Source organism: Lichenostomus cassidix, chromosome 9, assembly GCF_008360975.1.
Source record: "Lichenostomus cassidix isolate B80296 chromosome 9, HeHo_3.0, whole genome shotgun sequence".
NCBI lineage: Eukaryota > Metazoa > Chordata > Aves > Passeriformes > Meliphagidae > Lichenostomus > Lichenostomus cassidix.
This window is the reverse complement of record NC_139490.1, coordinates 5467300-5489549: the sequence shown is the minus strand read 5'-3', so window position 1 is coordinate 5489549 and position 22250 is coordinate 5467300. Positions and strand designations below refer to the sequence as shown.

Below are 22250 nucleotides of genomic sequence, written 5' to 3'. Positions count from 1 at the left end.
TGGCTGCAGCAGTGAAAAGACAGATTGCAGCAGTCCACAGAAGTTAGTTTGGCTCTGAGGGGAAACTCAAACTGCTTCTCCATTTTAACTGCAGCATCTCTGAGGTGAGCAGAGGAAACATTTACCTGTGGCACTGACACAGAGGTAATGAACACCAGGTCTGTGCTCCACATTTGAGACAAGCTTTACTGTGCCACTTTGGACAGGAACCTACTGGCAGTGCTGGGTCCAAAATAAGCAAGTTGAGCAGGACTAATTGCTGGGAGAAAAAAAAAAAAAAAGGAAGAAGCAACAAGAAACAGGAGCCACTGCCTTCCATATCTGGCTTTAATGTGTTTCAGCTCACCTGAGGCTCATGTGCACCTGAATGGACACTTCAGTGGGGGTCATGGTAATGCTCTGAACACAGGAGAAACCTGCCAAAGAACAGCCTACAGCCTCTCTGGATCTCCAGGGCATCAGAGCTGCCCTTCAATGACTGCTGAGGAGCAGGGAAGCAATGCAGCAGGGATTGGCCTCAGGCTGGATTTGTTATCTCCCACCTGAGTGCAAAGTCTGACCCTCTGAAGATCTTTTCCCCTGGTCTCCTCTCCTCAGCTGAGACCATCCTTGCACCTTGCAAGCATCAAACAGCACGAGACCAACCAGGTAAGCAGCATTCATTATTTTCCAGGGACTACCCTGGGCTGGTTACCTGCTAACCCCAGAGCCTCAGAAAATTAAAAACATGCACACTGAGGCATGGAGCTGTTCCAGCAGGAACCTCACTTCCCAGCTGAGAACAAAGTGTGACTGGAGCAGCACTGCTGTGATGTTCTGGGCATGGGAGCCACACCTGGGGTTGAGTTTAAGCTGTGATTTCACGGGCAGAGAGCAGAAAATCACATCACATCACACTCTGGTCTCACCTGGATTGCAGCAAGAATGAGTGCAGAGACAGCTAAGAAAGGGTTTCCTACACTGTTCTCTCATTGCATCTCAACAGCTTAGATCCTGTTTGTAGATCCTCTGATCCAGCAAGACCCTAATGGTTTAAATTAAATAAGCACCTTTTCTCCCCCATCACTGATTCCCAGCAACAGTTCTGCTTAAAAATAATTGAGAAAGTAGCAGTGCGTGACCAGCTGATAAAGGGCATCACAACAGACTAGATTCCTAACAGGGATGGTTAACGATGCTTATAAATACATCAGGAAAAGAAAAAAAAAATATCCAGGTAACTGTGGATTATATCAACCTACTAATTGCATATTAAAACAGCTTCTCATTATTAGCACTTCTTGTCACTATATTTACAACTGGTCCCAAAATATGGACAAACCTTCTGAGAATCTTGTTCTACTGTACAGACAGCTCTGCACTTCGTGGTGGATCAGCAGGGCAGTTTGCTGGCTGTGCTTTATCAGGTACAACACCATCCCTATTACTGACAAATACTGCCTGTCTAACTCAAGTCCACTTTCTAAGCTTGTCCATTTTCTTGCCTTGATCCACAGAAATGATTGAACCACTGATTAGCCGGCAACAGAAAACTTATTTCACGGGAGGAAGTATCTCAGTAAATTCCCTGCAAGTGTAAGGAAAATGGGATATTGAGTAGACAAGAGGCAGATGCTGTTAAACACCACTGAGAAGGCTTTAATAAAATCTGGAGAGCTTAGCTGTTAATGGAAGGGGGGAAAAACATGGAAGAAATCAAAAGACAGAGCGACAGATGTAAAAGAACACAGAAATTTGTCCACAAATCAGACACCACAAAATCCAACCTCAAGAAACAGAGCTGTGAAAAACCTGTTCACTAATCCATAGAACAACCTGTTCTTCTATTGGCTGATACATTATTTAAGATAAAGCAGTTCAGTACAAGATATATTGGCTTACAATTCTATATAGTAAGTGACTTTGCCATCGTGAAAGGTTCTATTCTTACTCAAAACAAGCAGCATTAACAGGGTATGGAAAACTTGATTTAAAATATGGCAACTTTCAAACACATTTCGCCACTTGTGGGGAGATTCTCAGCTTTTGATAAATTAAATTTTACTGCAGGAGGAAAAATGATCCAGATCTCTTAATATTACTACAGGTTCCCTACTGTTACTAGGGTCAATGCAAATCCAATGACATTTTCTTATTTAATCTAATTCTGCTTTCAACTCTCTCACATAAAGCTTCAAACTTTCTATCCTTACATAACAGTAAAATAAAAATATAAAATAGCTGCACAACAGTATTTAAGAGTTCTCATTATGTATCATATGCTATACTAGTATATTTTAAAAGTCTCCATTTCAAAAAGCCCTTTAGCACACCTTGATGTCTTAAGTCAGAAGTGCCTGAAAATGTGGTTCTCATCTTCAGAAGACATTTATGTGAATGGAAGTGTATATCCTGGCTGTACCCTCACTCCTGCACACAGATAATCACACTAATAGCTGATATGGAGCTGCTCATTGAAACTACTCCCTGGTTTTTGAAGGTTTTTCTATACCAAAATATGTCTGTGGCAAAGTTACAGAACCCTAAATAAAGAGATAAAACATGCTTTAGCTAGAAGCACTTACAGAGTCTTAAGAACAAGAGGGTTTTTTAAGCTTAAAAGAGCAGTTTACACTACTTAAATCTCTCTAAAGATGCACAAGAAATTGTAAAAATTGAATTTTACACAATGACTGCCTTAGTGTAAATGACATCACAGTTCATTAGACAACAAAGGCCTTTAGTGTCAGCTGCTGACAGCAAAGTTAATATGGGATCATATTGTTATTCTAACATAAAACCTCCTCCATATAACTTCAGACCAAAAGTCTTCCTCTTCCTACAGGGAGATTTACAATTTCACTGTTTATTACAAGTTCATTTAGTGAAAAACATGGACAAAACACCTTCACAAAACAAAAAACAATTTCCTGTTTGTATGTTGATTTTCTCTATATAATTGTCATCCCCTTTTCTCTGTCCCTTCCAGGTAAACCACACAAAAATGAATGCAGAATTTTATATTCAAAGCCATAATACATTTGGAGCATGGAAACAAAAAATAGTTTAAAGAAAAACTAATTTAAAAAAAAAAAAAAAAAAAAACAACAAAACTAGCCAAAAATTAACAGAAAACCCATTTACACAATAATATTTAAGAGGAAGAAAGTACATAAAATTTACATGACAAAATACATATATGTACTCAATACATACTACTCAGGTTAAAACAAAAGACATTCATTAAAACATCTCCTATTGTCATTATACTTCAATGATCAGCATTAATTAGACAAATAATAGTAATCAGTTTTTAACTGCTGCATTTTTCAATTCATAGTGCAATGTGCAAAAGGCATGGTTCATTAATCTGAGACACAGCTTTACTGGACAGGTTAACAGTTATTAATTACTCTTTTCCACTGAAGTCCCAATTAAAATCATGATGCTCTGAAAGGATCTCCCATTTCATCTGACTAATTGTCAGTACATAAAATTAGGAAGGCAGGGGAAAGTTACATTTAAACTGTTGGAAGATCTCACTGACACAACATCCTTTTGTTTCTGTAGCAGATTGTTTGGGTAAAAGTAAGATTTAGGATGCTGTAGTATAATCAGATGCTGCTGTCTTCCCAATTACCCACTGAAATATAGAGCACTGGAAGGTGCAGTGGTAACACAAACAAAACTCAAGGTGGAAAATCCCCAGTTAAATACACATCATTTCCTGTACACACCACTTTTCCAAATTGCATATTTTTAACAAGTAAGGTTTGGTTTTGCCTTGAATTTTTAATATTGCACTTGATGTTTAATCATGCTCCAACCTTCCCCATCACAAAGATCTAGGGATGTTTTTCAAAGGGATTCTGTGGCAAAACTCTGTCTGAAGAGGTTTTGGGTTTTGCTGCTCAACCCTCAAGGTGCTGTGCTGAGGCTGTAAAAGAGATGGAAGATGCGTGGGGACCAGGGAAATAAAAATATGTTTCCTTTCCAGCTCAAACACTGTCCTTGTCTGAGCAATGACACCATTGTATTGAACAAACAGGGCTGGGAAGGGGATTAAGCTGCATAAAACTTCAAACAGCTATAAATGCATACACAGTGGTCTCATAAATGACAGGCTGCTGCCATAAAGGTCTTACAAGGGGAAAAACATATTGCAATGGAATTTATCAAACTATTCCTGACATACAGTGACACATATAGGAACAAGAGAAAATCAAATCGTTGCTCTGTATCATGGCAAGACCCTAAGACTTGGATATAAAGTCTACCAGGGAACTGATAACATGAAGTGCATTTACTTGTGGAAAGAATCTCACATGCATATCTAAGATTTCCTTTAATCACTTTCCAAACTAAAATTATTTTAACATTCTCAATTTTCAGAATTTTGTCCTTTTTTTAATATCTAAAAAATTATTTCTAGGGAAGGGAGATTCTCCTTTTGTGTTGCCTGGATGTCCTACAGAATGTGGGAAGAAAAGCAGGAAGGAAAGTCAGAAACTTTAGAATGCTGATCACAAAAATCTGCATCTGAGCAATGGGGCTGTAGGGCAGTGATGACTAAGAGCTACTTTGTACATCAGTTTACCATCAGCTGCATTTTTAAGTCCATTCTTCTGTCAGGTAAGTGCTATTCAAGGACAGCAGGTTTTTAAATTAGCAATGGTCACAAGCTTGTTGTGTGCTGGTTTGACTGGAAATCTCAGCACTGACCACTGGACAGCTCTGGCAGTTGAGGAAAAACCTTTGGAGACTTCTTCCCCCACCCTCTCTACACCAAAAAGCATCTTGGTTTAATTCTGTAATCCTTGCACAGAAGAAATGTAACATCCTGGTCCTAAATGTGGTATTAAGCTTGTCAAGAACTGAATGTTCTGTCCCACACTTTTTCCTGTTTGCTGTCTGCTCATCTTCTATACACTTTTATCAAAGGAAAGTAATTTGTTACACATCAGCAGTTTTTAAAAATGGAATTTTTCACAATAGGATATTTGGACAATTAAACATAAGCCAGATATACTGCCAGTTCCCTGCACTAGATTTTAGCAACTTTTAATACAAATTGAGTGCATATTTTATTGCCAGATCTTGCTTACCACTGCTAAGAAATTCACAATGTTCAATCTAATTAAAAATGAAATTGAACTACAATTCCCTGGAAACAAGGGCTGATTGGACTCAATAAGCTTTACTTAATTTATTTCAGAAACAAAATAATTGAATTGCTTACAGTCCAGAAAAAATGTTTCATTATTTGATGAGTATATAATACAAAGCCTTCCATATTGCTATTGCATTCCCACATCTTCAGGAAATACTACTCACTTCTAAATAAGCATGTAGAGGAACACTGTGTGCATAATAAGTATCATTAAATATTCAGTAAACATTAAAAAGAAACAGGCTGTGTGAATGTCCAGATGAGCAACCTCCAGAAAGCAATAGCATTTCCCTGTTCACACTGAAACTGCTCTGATTATGTTTATGGTTATTCCAGTCTATGTTTAGACTCTATTACGGGGAGAATAAAGCTGAAGATCCATCATACAAAAAACAATTACACAAAGATATAATTACAATCTTGCTAAATCATCAAGAATAAACTGATTAGACCCTTTGTTGGATTTTATTCATTCCACCCAACTTCTAATCCAAAATCCACCAAACTGCCAACAGAGTCACAGACCTGAGTCACATCTGCTAGTGTCCCCTTACTTTTTTTTTTTCTTATTTTTAATTCCTACTTGTTCTTCTCACTCTTGGCTCCACCAGTCATGGTATCCCAGAGTGGTCTGGGTTGGAAGGACCTTAAAGCTCATCTCATTCCAAGCCCTGCCATGGACTCCCTGAAAAATCAGCAAGGCTAAGGGAATACATGAGCAGGGAGCAAGGGAAATATCTACCTGAAGAAGCATCCCTTGCTGTGCATCATATGCAATGGAAACTCATAACTTTTGATTCTTTACAAGGTCTTTTCTCAGCTAAAATGTAAATACCCTGGGGGTACCTGTAATATGTATTTTCCAGCACCAGCACTGGAAGCTGTGGTACTTGCAGTGTTAAAATGCAGTGTTGAAATGCCCACAGCCCAAGCCATCCTTCTAGCTCCAAGATGAAAAGAGGATTATGGCTTTTCTAGCTCCACAAGTGCAGCTGTTGTATGGCATCCACCAAGGCATCAGCAAGTGTTCTCAGAACCCACAGAGCAACCAGAGATTTTCAAAAAAGGACCATTTGCTGCCCCAAGGAATTGCATAGTAGCACAATTGTTAGATTTTGTCAAATCATAGCTGCCTTCACTGGACCTGTACAAAACCAACACCTATTCACTTATTTTATTATTCTCACAATTATTATCCAATTATTATTATTGGATGATTCTAAGATTCTAGTCTTTGGGTTTTGGGGGTTGTTTTTTTTTTGTTAAGTACAAAACATACTCCCTGCTCAAGTCTTTCCTGGTGTATTACATTGCATCCAGCTTTCATGCTTTTAAAATAATGCCTTGAATGTAATATAACAGTCTCATTTGAGACTGTATAACATTGTTCTGTATTTTTAAATTTACATTTTATTTAATTTTATGTTTCCAAGTAGAACATATAATGATATAGAGTATGCTACACGTAAGCCTCAGGCGTATCTATATATCAACTAGAAAAACGGAATATTATTAATTGGTTAATGAATATTTTAGCTTCATTTAAGGAACAGAGCAGTGTTTAACTACTTGGTTAGCATGCCTTTAAGTAAATCAATACTCAGAATGAACTTATTTATCTTCCTTATTAGAAAAACAGTCACAAACCAGTAGTGATAAAAGAAATGATCATAAAGAATGTGCCCCAGTGCATAAAGTCATTTCAAGAACTATAAATATTAAAGAAGTTATTACAAACCTTAGCAATAAAAGCTCTTTATAAGTTATCAGTACTGATTTCCACTCCTAAGCTCCCCTAGAAATTCCAGAATTAAAAATTAGGCTAGTCTTAATTTTGTTTCACGACTGACATTCCAGAAACTAGATTTTTTTTCCACAAGAACTTATTCATGACCTGTGCTACACAGGACACATCACAAATGCATCTTTCATACCGAACATCAAGGTTGAAAGTGGAATGTGTAATAAACTGAAGCACCACTTAATGTGTAACTCTGGTACAGCAGAACTGTGGGCAATCTACACAAAAGACACAGCAGCTGAAAAAGCCAACATGTGCAGCTTTTGTGTCTTCCTAGGTCCTTCATTTTTCACTGCTTTCCACTCAGCACATCAGTGAAACAGAGCTCTGCCTCCTCCTGTGACCTACTAAATAGCCCATTTCACCAGAATGAAATAGTAGAAAGAGCTCCATGAAGGAGGTCCAAGGTTGAAGTCCTTGATGAGAGCAGGAAGGCAGCTGGATTCGTTTGGCAGCCACAGAGCACTACAGAGTCATTCATTCACCAGCAGTTAAAGGGGAAAAAAAAAAAAAAGGCCAAACCAACCAACAACCCCCAGTTCTTCTTCAGTAACACCAGTACACAATTAGTTCCAAAACATCAATCCAAAATTATGTCCTTCCCTTGTCTTAAAGAACAGAGTGAAAAATATAAAATGTGAAAAATACGTCTGACTTTCTGACACGAAGGTTTTTTATGTGGTGATTAGGAAAGGAAAACCCCAACACCAAAACAAGGTCATGCCAAGGGTGGTTAAGAAAGATGTGTAGTAACACTCCTGCTCTGTCACTCTTCTCCTCAACTAGGTCATTGACAGCACAGTGTTTTTGTCTTTCTCTGACAATTTCCTAGGGAAGGAAAGACTAAAAGAAAATATCTTTTGAAACCCTGTATGTTAAAAAAAAATACAGTTCCCTCCAATGGGCCCACTGAAAAGATTTAGCACCACTTACAGCTCCTAGAACTCCAGTAAACTTTCTAAATTACAAACAGAATACTGCAGTTATAAGATGAATGAAAAAGAAATACAATAAAACTCATGATCAATCAACATCTGTTACACCACTGCAACTCCTGAGACAGAACTTTCAGGGAAAGTCTTTAAAAGAATACACAGCTTTCCTCTGGGGGAAAACAAAACAAAACAAAAACCAACAGAAAACCAAACAAATGCCAAACCAAAACCCTTCCACCTAAAAACACAAATAAAAACCCATCTCAACACTGTGTTATGCTGCAGGGCCATGTAATGAATGAATTCTGACACAGAATGAAGGTCACAACCATAGCCCCTGGTGTTTAGCCCAAGAGAGAAATCTGCAAAAAATCAGAATATTTCCAAGTTCAGAACAACCATTTTCTCTTGTAATAGGTTTGCAAATGAGACAGAGTAAAAAACAAAAAAAACAAAAAAACCCACAAGCAGAAATTTCTGTTCTCACCCATTAATTTCTTCTCTTTGGTGACAGACTGACAGTGATAACCAATCTTTGTAGTTGCTATTGCTTCTAACTAAGAAGGTGAAAAGGAAGCCAGCTCAGGGTTACAGGGCAAGCTTACTTTTGCATCACTTATTAATGCAAAATGCATCTCTATCCATTCTATTTAGAAAATTGGTAGGTACTGAAATCATCATGCCCAAGCCTGCATTTAACTTTACACCAGCTTTACACCAAAGTAACACCCTCGACGTCAATAAACTCCAACTGGTAAGAAATTAAAAGCCAGGCTTGCTGACCTTTATTTGCTGTTCTCCTCTCTCAAGTAACAAGAGAGAGGATGAGAGGAAACTGCCTCAAATTGCATCAGGGGAAGTTTCAACTTGACATTAGGAACAATTTCTTCCCCAAAAGGGTTATCAAGCATTGGGAAAGGCTGCCCAGAAGTGGTGGAGACATCATCCCTGGAGGGATTTCAAAGACCTGTGGATGTGGCACTTGGGGACATGTACTTGATGTATTTTTTTTCTTTTCCCTCACAATAAATAGTAAAGCATTAGCAGAGTTTTATACACATGCTTTCCCAAATGTCCAATTCTGTATCAAGAAATGTCTAAGTACCTACACAGAGGAACTCATCACCAAAAGCTATTGCAGAGATAAACAGACTCAGACCTGAAATACCCCATTTCACAGAATAGCCATGATTATAATTAAATTGCTCCAGACAGATCCTCCACTTCAGGGAGTCAAGACACCTATGATTGCCATTTTTAGGAAAGGGATACCAGGGGAAAAAATATCACTTCCCACCTGCTTTGTGACCCATCCTCTTTCCCTTAGCACCAGCTGTGCCAAGCAAGGATATCCGACCTACAGAGGGCATTTCTTACCTTCTGTTCTCACAGTGAAAGAAAGGAGAGATTTTTCTGGTCAATAAGAACTTTTTGACAGAAGACTAAGCAGCTGATCAATCTGGATGAGAGACTGACTGTGCACTTCACTGTGACAGTTCATGGAGACAAGATTTCAGCAATGAAGGAGCCATATGTTGGCAATGACCTTACTGTCATTATTGAGAGTTGTACCTGATCAACCACCACCCCTGGCTTCTTTTGCTGAAGGGTAATTGTTCTGTAAAATGTACTGTGCAATACTGTTACATATGGTTTTTTTATCAAATAAAATGATTTTAATGTGCTTAAACATAAGGTGGTGTTTTTGTATATTCTTCTGGAGCAACAGCAGAATGTTGGAAAGCTCACTGCATTAAGCTTATCTCTTTACTAAGGAAAAATGCTGTATTAGCAATCAAGCAAATTTTGACATAAAAAATAGATTTTCTTAAAATTAACCTACTTGTACTATTATTCTGTTTGCTAGTGAACAGAAAAAGGGAGAGATAGGCAATTTGAGCTGCTCTTCCCCTGTTACTACTGCTATCACCAAGTATTGAACAATTCTGCACTGTTGGCAGGTTAGAAGCAAATCTCATTTTCTGAATTTTCTGTATGCCTTGAAATGACTTCACCTTCAAAGAAAATAAAGCACGTTGAGTGACAATGTCAGATTTTGTCCTTGCAACTTTCAGTGAGTCTGCACAGTACTCACATCAAAGTTCATCCAGTCAGGTATACTTGCAAACAATATAAATTATTAAATTATCATTTAAATTAAGAATTCATAAAAATATTACATTTTTTTAAGATTCATTTTGTACTTGCAGAGAGTTTGAGTTTTTCAGGAAAGAAGTAAATATAAAAAAGGCACATATGAAAACAAAAGGCATTTGCAAACAGATTCTATTGTATGTACAAATGTCACAGCAAAATAGATTTCTGTACATGATAATTTCACTTTTTTTTTAATACTAATGCCTGATTTTTAATACTAATGCCTAATTAGCAATTTTTTGATAAATCACATTCCACTGAAAAGAAAGGAAATTTAAATTAAATACTGTGCAATGAAAACACTGTAACACACTTCCAGCCCCACTTTGATGGAGAGAGCAAAAATCCTCTTTCAAAGATGCTTCCATTAACATCAAGTGTGAAGCACAGTGCAAATCATAAACTTACACACCTTGCAGGTATTTCAAACCCAGAAAGATAAATATATTCTGCTTTGAATGTGACTGTTGCTACATCCTGCTCTTAGGCAGGAGAGGAGCTCAATCCCAGCTCTCCCAATGTTTTCCAAACGCCTTCCCTGCACCTCATTTTTAAGGAAAATTGCAGCACCTTACCATGGTAAGACACAGTCATTTCTACATAGATGCTCCAGAACAACTAATTTCTAATCTGTCACGAAGATTTCTTCAGCCTGTAATCCAAGGATGGCCTGAAGTAGCAGATTTGGCCTTTTTCTCTTATGCTCTCTAATGTGATAAATGGGAATGGGACATGCCCAGGTGGTCAAGTGGATTAAATGTTATCCTTTTTCCTCTGAGATTCCAGTGGAGGCCTGACTGAAATAAGTTGTCAGGTCAGTTCCCCAATGGACATTTTATAACATAAAGCCATCACATATAACTGAATACTGATATAAGAGGCAATAGAGTCAATTCCCACTCCAGGGAAAACCAAGATGGACTCAGAAGTGAAATATATTCTTCCATCTTATTGAAAGGGAGGTTTCTGTGGGTCACCTCAAGGTCACTTCTGAGGCTGTGTGGTAAGAATTCTTGTGGCTGCACAATAACTGACAGTGGGAAAACATAAATAACACTCAGGCACTCCTCCAACCTTCACAAAATGCAAATATTCTGTCCTCCACCTAAAATATTACCTGTATCTACACATAACTGAGCTGCCCTGACAAATCTCATCCCGTGCACATACTGGGATTATTCAAAATTACAAGGCTTTTGTCAGCAGCTGTGCGAGAGTTTGGGTTTGTTTGGTTAAGGTTTTTTTATCTGATGAAGAACCTGATTTTTAGAGAAATCTGAAGAGCAGAAGTGATATGAAATTTGAAACAAATAGTGAAAAATTGCACTAGTTACTATACAGCATCCTAAATCAATAAAGGAAAGTAGCCCCAGCTTTTTTAACTTAAGGTTCCAGTGACTGTGATAACGTGATTTTTGTCTTCTCTCCCAATGACCATGAGGAAGTTCAGTAATCTTTTTGTTTGCAAAGCCTTGATTGACTAAATGATTCAAAAAGCATCCCATTCAATGACTAAAAAGAAACAAACAAAAAACCAAAATAATCAATCCCCTTGAATGATCACAACTCCAAATACAGAGAATTGCTCTCAGAAAATTACTTAAATTCAATATCGAAAATAAACAAAAAAGCATGAAGAAAAACCCCAGAAACCAAACAGAAACCCACTCAAGACCATAAGAATGTAGGAGGATAACATAAAAAGGAAGCTGCCATTCAGTTAGACCTAGATCAAGAGAAAACAACATAAGTCTAACTTTGTTTTGCATGTTGTTTGTGAATTATTCACTGAGACCTAAAGAGGAAATTAAAATGCCTGAGTTCTCCTATTGAAATGCACAATCTTCTCCTGTTAAGTGAAAATATGTTCGCTGTGGAAGAATTGCCGGCTGCACAGAAGGTTAGTTTAATGTTTTGGCAATCGAAACAAAATATTCCAAGTGGTTATTGCTGTACTTGCAAAGAGGGTGCCAATTATATTTGTAATGATGGACTTGGTGTTTTTCTTTTCAAATTCATGCACAGGCATCAAGAGGCCCAAATGGCTAAGAGTGGAATTTTGACTTTGGTGTTCTGTGGCATTATGCAGACAAAGAGAAAATTAAAAAATATAATGCTAAAAGCCACCTCTTTCCTCTCCAGGGAAGACAAGCTATTATGTATTTTAACCATCTATGCTCCATGAAATCCAGCTACAGACAATCTGAAAGGAGCACTTCAAATAAGCCTAGGAAAAATAATAAAAACTTTCCAAAGGCTGGAAATTATAGAATATTACCAACAAATCCATGGTTCTGTGGATGCAAATGAAAAGGTTGGATCTCAGCATCCAGCAGGACCATGTTTCTACTCAAGAGTTCTGATCACATGGCAGATTACAGGTGTATTTGAAAGGGCAGAATTCAGAATTCCATGCATAAATCACAAGTGCTGATTTTGTGAACCAATTCTCACAGCTGATAGTCTAAAACCACACAGAACCAACCCAAAAATCAAACCAAGGTCTGGATCTGGCTGCATTCCCTAAAGAGCCACAAGGCATGAAAATTATTCCTCAGCTAAGTAATCTGTGACATTCAGGTTTATCTGATAAAACACTGATTCTAGGAATAGAGCTATTTACTTCTATAATCTCCTAAACCATGTTTTACATAAATACTTTATTCAAGAATAGTGACTTCTGATACCTTTCAACCCAGTTTCTCAGCTCAGATATGTAAATAAACTGATTATTGTGAAGTATTCTGAAATGAGGAGAAAAGACTTGAAAGAGCAGAAAATGTCAGAGAATAACCATACTTTCTTTTTAATAAAATAATAAACCAGTCACTACTATAGAACATGCCATACAAGTCACACCCACTAAAGAATGAGGGCAGTACTTATACAACACTTGCTGCCTGAAGAAAGATGACCTTTTCCTCTGATCACTATTCCAGAAAACATCAAGTAATCAGGATGTACAGTGCTGGTTTGTGCCTCTCCTCAGCAGTTCTGAATATTACTGGCATGGCTTCACCTCATCCAGTGGCTGACACTTTTAAAGGACCAAAAGTCATGTTCTGGCAGGATGAGATTTTATATATTCACCCCTCATCCCTACCCAAAACTCCTGGATCTTCCATTTTCTTTTCCTCCTTGCTCAGCTGTTGTTGAAATGTGCTGGGAACACATGAGCTGGAAAAAGGCCCAGATAATTGGTCTGTCAATGGTTCTTTTGTGAAATCCAAGCTCAACTGCTGCAAAGGACCAGCTCAATTAGCAGCCTGGGTAGGAAAAAATGCTTATGTTCCCTATGTAAGCAACAAAAAAAGGGGCCAAGACCACTAGCAGAGGTAGGACCAGTGCATCTGCAGGAAGAACAAATTAAAAAGTTTAGATTTTATGAAGGGAAGACAAAGTGGTGTTGGCCATTGCCCTGCACACAAGCAGCTGACCATGTGTGGATTTAGGGTACAAAGTGAGGCAATGGATGTCTTTTCTCAGCTCTGCTCCAGACCAGCAGCCTCCCAGCAAAGCCATTTCACCTGACTTTGCACCATTTATCAGGACATAGCACTCACCTGGTAAATTGGATGACTGCATTTACTACTCACTTTTTAAGGGCTTGATAAAATAGAAAATTATGCTTGAGTTTCACACCTCTAAAACCAGACAAGAGCTTCAGCAGACCCCACAATGAATTCTTTATGAGTCAGCCATTGTCCATGTTTGAATGGAAGCCACTTAGTGTCTCACTCAATTTTCCTGCACTAAAAGGAGAACTCCTGTAACATTGGTCAGCCTTTCCCCTCAGGAAATAGCAATTCATTGGGGGAGCTGGGCTAATTTTTCAAAGGATACATTCAATACACGTAGTGGATGTGCAATTAAACAGCCAATTGAGTATATGAATATTTAGAATCACTTCCCCCAGAGAAATGTAAGTGTTTAAGGTTACTGGAGATAACAGGACTGTGCAGCAAGTCAAATTGGGAAGAATTCAATGTTTGATTCAGCAGAAGGACTTCAGAAATTTCTGTATCAACATGGAAGAGAGAATAGGAACTACAGCTAGGAACACAAGTAAGTCTGCAAATCAGCAGTGCCTTCTCAAAACATTCAGGGAAAATTCTGGGGCATCAGAAATGCAGAATAATCGATACCTACTTTTGGTCATTAACTTACATTTCCCCTGCTTTGCTCTGCTAATGGCACATTTCTCCTTCCATGCAAACAAATCCAGGGGTTTGTAAGCAAAAAGGAAATGAGTAATAACAAGAAGTCCTTTTACTGATGCAACCAAAATGTTAATTACTTGAGACTATTGACAAGTTGTGCTATAATTATGCTTCCTTCCAGACATCAATGGCTTTTCTCCCACCCCACCCCTTACGTATTCTTCTTCCTGCTTACAAGAGCAGATTACTTTTTCCCATTTATACTGTAAAAAGTGGAGTGAGAATTCCCTCTTTAATTTACTGCAGTGCACTTGACTAAGGGGATAAGAGAGCGAATTTTTGTCAACTATTTCATACTCATGTGGACAGATAGAGATTGGATTTATAACTGCACTGGCACTGTTTCACTTTTAGGTGGCACAGGTCACAGTACATCTTCCTTCAAATGCTGGATGAAGTCGGAGGAAAATTGACATGCTCAGCTAAAAATTATTCTGGATACAAACAGCATTCTAGGAACTGAACACTGGAGCTCAGTGTGACTTGGTTCCTAGCAGGAATACAAAACCACTGCTTGTGACTTTCTAACTGACTGCTTTTTTAGTCATCAACTACAGATTTCTCAAGTCTGCATAACTTCTTGATTTTCTTTCCCACAGCACCTCACACAGAGATATTGCAATTGGTACTTTATTTTTTTTAAGCTATGTTTTAAACTAAGTTCACCAATACAGAATTAAAAGATGACTTCAGGATGAAACATTAGGTGATAAATCCATGCAGAAAGACTTAGTTTTTTTAACTCTGGTTTCCTCAGTGGGCTGGGGTGCATTTAGTTAACCCAGCCCAGATCAGATTCATGCTGTGGAGTCAGGGTGTCTCCAGGCTTCTCTAACGAACTAGCATGGTTTGTTCCTTCTGTTCTAAAGGAGCAAGAAAGCATTGCTATCAGTCAAAGCAGGAGGAAAATAACTGAGACCTGTGTCTACCAATCTCTCAAATTTCTCACTTTCTGATGCAGAAGGGCCAAGGGTCTTTCTTCAAAACAAACATAAAATTTCTCAGCAATCACTGAAGAACAAACCAGCTTGTGCATGATTCCATGAATCACAAAATCAGGAAGAGGCAAACAGGTGACTGAAAGAATAATTCAAAACAAAGGTTTGATGAGTGTGAAACCAAATTACATAAACACCTTTTTGGTATAGATGACTCTGCAGGTTTTTGAAGGCCTAGGTAGGATTTTTTAATGTATGAAGTAGAGAAGGAATGCAAAGGGACAATTCTTTGGACAGTATGATATCTCACAGATTAAAGAGGCTGTCTGAGGAAGGGGAAGGTTAAGAACATGAGTACACCAAATCTAGTCTTTGGGGGAAGAGAGTAAGGATAAAGAATAAAAGCAACTGAATTAAAGGCGAGAACCTCTGATAAATTCAGGGAAGAAAAAGGCTAAGGAAAAAGGACCACAAAGCAACTAGGACTTCCTTTAAGACAAAATAAGAATTAGCATATTTTGTATAAATACAGACAGGCTCATTAGCAAACTCTGCACCAACAATTTGAATGAATCAACCTAGCTTTGGTTTGAATTATCAAGAGAAACTCTCTGAATTTTGGGAATCGAGATGAGATTTTAAGAGGATGATAAATTAGAGAAAACCTGAAAACCAGGATGCTATTCCAGTGGATGTTACTAGATAATCCCTTCAGATCCAGATCCCCAGGTATAGTTTTACATGCTTCTATAATTTTTATTTATACTACCAATAGCTGTGGCTTGACTTTTCAAGAAGGGCTTTAGGAAGGGATATAATATCATTAAAAGTCCCACAGCACTCACATGGGAAATGTGTGAATATAAAGACTTTAGGAGCCTTGGAAAAAATTCCATCGCACGAGAAAAGTCCACAAAAAAACCAACAACAAAAAAATAAATCCAACCAAAACCCCAGTGTCCTCAATAATGAAATGCATATAAAGGGTTTATGTTCCCTTAAAAATGTTTGGTCTTTTAATATGCTTTTTATTTGTATATTTATACGCCCAGACTGCATATATGCATATAAACTTACACACATATATTGTGTATCTCTACGGAGGGAGGAGGGGATGGAAGGAAAGGGAGGGTCCTATGTTGTAAATTCAGATTTACAACATAAACTATAATCTTCACAATTGTTTGTGCTAGCCATAAAAAGTACCAGAGGGAAGGAAAGAAACAATGTAGACATTGTACAAGAGTGAAATGACTTTTTCCAAAGTAAACTTATTTAAAACTAGCATAGTTATTAAATTGAAGCCCTTTTGCCAATTGCCTTTATTCTGGAAACCTTTAATATTTTCCATTTAGCAAATCCTTATCTGTATAAGGGCCTGCCAATAACCTCTGCAAAAACATCCAAGCCTCCACATTCCTAAACTTTATGACTGTTAAAAAGCAATTTTATGAATATTTATGAAGGCAGTAAATTATTAAAATAAATATAGATATTTACACAGTAGAACAACATCTTCATTTAATGGATGTGGAAAAAATGTTAATATGTGAACATTTTAAAGATGAAGTGGTTTGGCCTTCAGGGCTTTTGTTACTCTATTAAAAGTTAATTTAGGACAAAAATTATGGCTTTTTCACGAATTGAAACCCCTAGAGATTAAATCATGATCAAGCCACACAACATTTTTAACAAAATGAATCTGTTAATGGCATTTCCAGGGGCTGGCTATTGAAACCACTGTGCAGTTCTCCCTGAAAAAGCTTCCTCTGGCTTCTTTAATGTGCTCAGAGCAGTGACACTTCAGCTGTGTCACACTCAGGGGACAGGAGCTGGGTGCCATTGAGGTGATTTTGGCAATCTTTCTGCCACCACACATTTTATACTATTAGAATATGTTGTCTACAAACACAGTGGGCAACTCAAGGTACTCTTTCTCAGGAATCTGCTCTACACCCATTTGTCTAATTGCTGGTAATAAACTCCACAGTGGTTCATCAGCCACGTTTATAGATCCTCCTGGTTCCTCAGGAGTCTGCTCTGACCTCCTGTGCCTGGCTACTCAACCTCTCCAGTGATCCCAGTAACCTCAGCTCCACCAAAACACAAATTTTCCTTCTATCCAAGACACCAGCAGTCACTTTCAATCTCAAGGTGTGGAGAAGCAAACATACTTCTTTTTATGGCAGCTCACTCCAGAAGATGTGCTTCACTTCTGTTCTACATTTGTCTCATTTCAGTTCCCTCCTTAAGAAAACTTTTCTTCCTTAATCCACCCCCCTCTTTATTTAGCAGCAATCCAGACCTTACAAGTGTCTCAGACTCATCACAAGATCCCTTTAGGAGTTGTTGCAGCAGTTTGAATTTTTCCCTTCTGTCATTTTTTCCAGCACTGTGAATTATTCTGGCTAACGAGACCAAAATGCCTTGGCTGTGCCAAATTCCCTGTCAGATGAGAGTTCCCTGTGAGCTCCCTGCTCAGTCCCCTGCCTCAGCCTGTGTTTCTTGAGGAAATTGCCACTCCAGGTGCTGGGTGTAGGGAATTCCTGAACCTTCCAGTTGCATTTGGAAAGGATTCTGCCTTTGCAATACTGTAACTTGATTCAGCCTTTGAAGCATTTCTACTATTCCTTTCCCCCCACATTTTATATTAATTTTATAATGAAGTCTTGCTCACTAACTGATCTTAGTGCCTTAAGAGTGGTAAAACCCCTTTCTCAAACCCCTGCTCCACTCAGATGTATATCTATAAAATACACATCATTTTTTAATCTATTCTTTTTATCGAAGCAATGCAAACTGCTTGGTTTGTTATTTTGTTTTTTGGGGTTTTTTTCCCCACAGAGCCAATGCTCCTGTTGATCCTGCTGTAGAGCTAGGGTTCACTTTCTGTCTCTTTACAGCTGTAACTTATGACGTGGCTGAAGTCACACATTCTGTTTGGAAAGGTCCAGCTTAGGGGATCAGGATGTGGCTCTGGACATTTGCCCACTGCTGGGGCTGCTGCTCCTCTCCCCCTGACCAGAAACCAGAAATACAACACTCCCAGTGAAACCTGAAAATCATATCCAATTACTAAAATAACTCCAGGTCAGATTGCTGCAAATCTTGTTCTCACAAAGCAGCTTAAATTTATGAACCTTACAAAATTTAATCAGAATTACTCATGTTTAAGACTAAACTGCATATTTTAACAGCACATTAACTTCAGGCTTTTCTGCATACTCTAAATTCCCTGTATATTCCAATTTCAAATTACTCCAAGCTCTGAACTCCGTTTTTTTCAGTGTGTCCAAAGATATCAGATGGGCCCAGTCTGAAGGATTGAAATTAGAAACTGTAAATTATTTCCAACCTTAATCCTTCCCCAGATTTGTACCCTATCCAATCTCCATGAACTAAACCTCTACTGCAAAAATAGTCATTTATACAATTATTTTTCCAAATATTCAAATTTCCATCACTTGGAATTATTTCTGTAAATTACTGACTTGAACATGAAGCTCTTTTCTACCAGCACATCCTTTCTCTTAATGTGATGTAAAGACAAAAGAAATGATGTTCAGTTTTCATGGTGATTTCTCCTGCCAGCAGTAGTTTATTATTTTTTTCAGGTTTTTTCTAATGGACTCAGTAAGGGGAAAAAGAACAGTGATAATTAAAAAAAAAAAAGGAAATTAAATACACAAAAGGGGAAAATAGAAAGAAAGAACACATGAGAAACAGCAGTAAAGAGAGAAAGACAAAAAGCATAACCAAGCAAGGGAGATACAACTGAAAAACAGAGACATAATTAAAAACTCTTATGAAGATGAAACCTCAGTGCAGGGTCTATAGCAGTAAGACTCAAATCCAGAGTGAGATACATAATATAAAGTAATAATAATGAAAAATTAAAGGGCATTTACACATGAAAAATACAAGTTAAACACAAAAATTAGAAAGAAAGCCTCTAAATAGATATGTATATATAGCCAGAGCTCTCCTATGAACTAGTGCTCTGTTTTAATGCGATGTAAAACCAAACACATGGAAGGCAGAGATAAGGAAAATATAGGGAGAGGCAAGTATCTGCTGAAACAGAAATGTGAGACTCGCTAAGTGCAGAAACATAAACATTAGGGGCAAAAAAAGATACAAAGAGTGGATTCAGCAGAGAGATACTGGCCTCGTTTAAACCAGCAGGACTTGCAGTTTAAGGCAATATTTCACGTCAAATATTCTTTAGGAAAGGAGAATCTACTTCTGATAATCTTTCTACACCTTTTCTGATACTTACAAGCAAAGTAAGGCTTAGAATTATTTCACTGCCAAAAAGACACAAATTATATTCTAAAATGGGTGGTTTACAGCCCCAGGAAAAAGGGCAAACTTCCTACCTGTGTGAGGAGAACACAAGAAGGTAGGTTTAGGTGGCTGTAATTTTAGCTCAGACCCTGAGCACACATTCAGAGTCAGTCTCCTGCTCATGCCACACTTGATTTGTGCTCCATAACAGACTCTGAATGTGTAAAAGTGATTCTTTTGGAGCACCAGAAACGTGGCTAATGCACCTCAGCCATTAAATAGCACATATTTGGGACCAGGCTGCAGCCAACCCACCCAGAAAGCTCCTGAGATGTGCCTTGGCCTCAGCACCTCTTGCTTCTCCCCACTCCTTCAGGCTGCTTGGCTTGGTAATTGAGACATAGTGAGTGTTCACAGGAACACAAATTGGTAAAAAGACCATCTCACAGGCAGTGCTGCTACAGCAAGCTTTACATCTTTATCAAATCCCTTCTTTATGAGCTCTGATTGCTGTTTCATTGGCTTTGTCAGCAGTGAAATGCAGGATCAGATCTATTGCTGGAAATGATGGGAAACCACCGAGTTCCAGCAAAGACAACTGACCTTTCACAGGCATAATTAAATTGCATCTAAATAATTTAAATAAACAGCTAAAGCTCCTCAGCTGAAAATGGCATTTTTATTGAGACAAATCTTATTCCTATAGAAAAAACTCGAAGTGGCTGCTTTCTGAATCTGTGTTGAAGTCCTGGCTGTGCTTTCTATGGCCAACAGAGCAGATCCTGATTCACTTAATTGCAAGATCTGGAGTCACTGCTCTTTTATAATTGCTTTTGTGAATTGGGAACGAATTGTTTAAGCATTTACCAAACTACTATATTCTCTGTATTTTCTGAAAGTCAAACCGGCAGTTTTGTTTATAAGATATTTGGAACTGAAGGCAGTCACTGGACATTTAGAGTTTAAATGTGGTTTCTATGTTGAGTCTATTATGTTAAATGCAAAAATGGATTGGTGAGCTCCTGCTCTGATGGATACACATCCACCCTTTTACACCCTCCCCAGACATAATCCCTTGTGCTTTATTATTTCTTTCAGTGATTTCTTTTTTTTTTTTTTTTTGGTCAAAAAGCTTGTAGTACACCCAGAGAAAATACAGCAGAGTACTTGGGCACTGCAGGATATGCAGCAAAATAAAAAACTGCAACACATAAAGGCACTGCCGAGTGCAGTGAGTACTGAGGAAGAATGTGAATGCCAGGAAGACCTGACTTATTGGGGTAGAATGGAAAAGTGTTTGTTGTGATGCTTTGAAAGGAAAACCCAACTGAATAATTCAGCTGATGTGTAACTAACCTTATAAAGCAAAGGGGATTGTCCGAGCTTCAAAAGTGCAATTTTTTTGGTCACGTTTGTCAAGGCTTGGATCCGGATCAGGTCTGCCATGGTGCCATACTGGACATCAACAAGCTCTGCCTGCAAAGAGAAGACAAAGTTCAGGCTACACCAACAACCCAACATCACTGAGGCTGTTCCTGCATGGAAACAAAGTTGTTTGCATGAACACAAAAAAAAAAGTTTGCACAACCACCTGAGCAGTCCTGCAACTGCCTTACCCCAACTTCTAATCAGCAATATCTGTAGCAGCAGAGACCTTGAAAGTTCGATCTGACACATCATTTTTTTTGCATTTTTAATTCACAGTTCATCAGCTGTGATAATCCCCCCCCCCTTTTTTTCCCTTTTTCCCCCAGTGGTTATAAGTAATGCTGATTCTGATGAGAATTTCCCCTCATCAGCTACAGGAATTTATTTGAGACTGTGGAAGGGATACTAATTCACTTCTGTTTATTTTCTGAAAGGGAATCAGAGTCATGTAAAGTTTTTCAGGAAATGAGTGATTATACTGGTAACTTCTGAAAATACAGTTTTGTTTTGTGGTCCCACATGACTCCTGAGCAACCTTACCTAACTGTTGAAGTATCTTCTTTTAACCCATCAGTTAGCCAGGCATTATACTCAGATAACTACAGGGCTAACAGACTATGCCCTGATGTGCACACTTTTCTATTAATACATATTTTCAAATTATTTAGAGTCACTTCAAACTAAAAGTGTTCAGAACATGAAGATCTTCAGCTCTTCAGTTAGGACTCTGCAAGAAAATGCAGTACAAGTTCTAAGTTATTATTAAATGTCAAGCACTGGCAGTGATGGAAAAATATTTCAAGATGGCTTTTCAAGGATTTTTTAAAATATATAATTTAAGAATGACCAAGGGCATTTTTCTCACACATTCATACCAATAAATTCTGGTGAAAACAAAGTATGAGGATAATCAGTCTTGTACATTACTATTTTAGAATGTTATGGAGCTCTGAGGACACCACTGAGGACATCTAAATCCCTACACAGTGCTCACATAAAACACAAGTACAAGAAAACACAAGAATATTACATGAGTGTTTAAAAATTAAAATAAGAGGAGCAGTACAAGATAGAGAAGTTTTCTCTTTCAGTACAGTTTTGGAACTTAAGTATGGATTTATTGCCAAAGGCAACTGTTCTGGTTTTGGGTATCCCTACACAAACTGTTTAAATTCTAGCAACAGTTGTTCTGGATGTGTAGGATGTGTGAAATTTTAGTAGATTCCTGAACATGGGTATTTTAGGAAAGTATTTACCCTTAAAAAACTGTATCTGTGTGAGCTTGCATATCAACATTCAACTTGAAACCACCCAAAAACTTTGGCAAGGTTCCTG

The 22250-nt window shown here is 38.0% G+C and overlaps 1 protein-coding gene across 5 annotated transcripts in view; it reads right to left on the bottom strand.

Annotated features, from left to right (window-relative positions):
• The window catches only part of NAALADL2 (N-acetylated alpha-linked acidic dipeptidase like 2), a 394159-nt gene that overhangs the window by 137455 nt on the left and 234454 nt on the right, over nucleotides 1–22250 (bottom strand). For all 5 annotated transcript variants that reach the window (XM_085069057.1, XM_085069058.1, XM_085069060.1 and 2 more), the window contains one exon: nucleotides 20844–20963. In XM_085069057.1, coding sequence (XP_084925183.1) covers nucleotides 20844–20963 — 120 coding nt within the window. The remainder of the gene's footprint in view (nucleotides 1–20843; nucleotides 20964–22250) is intronic.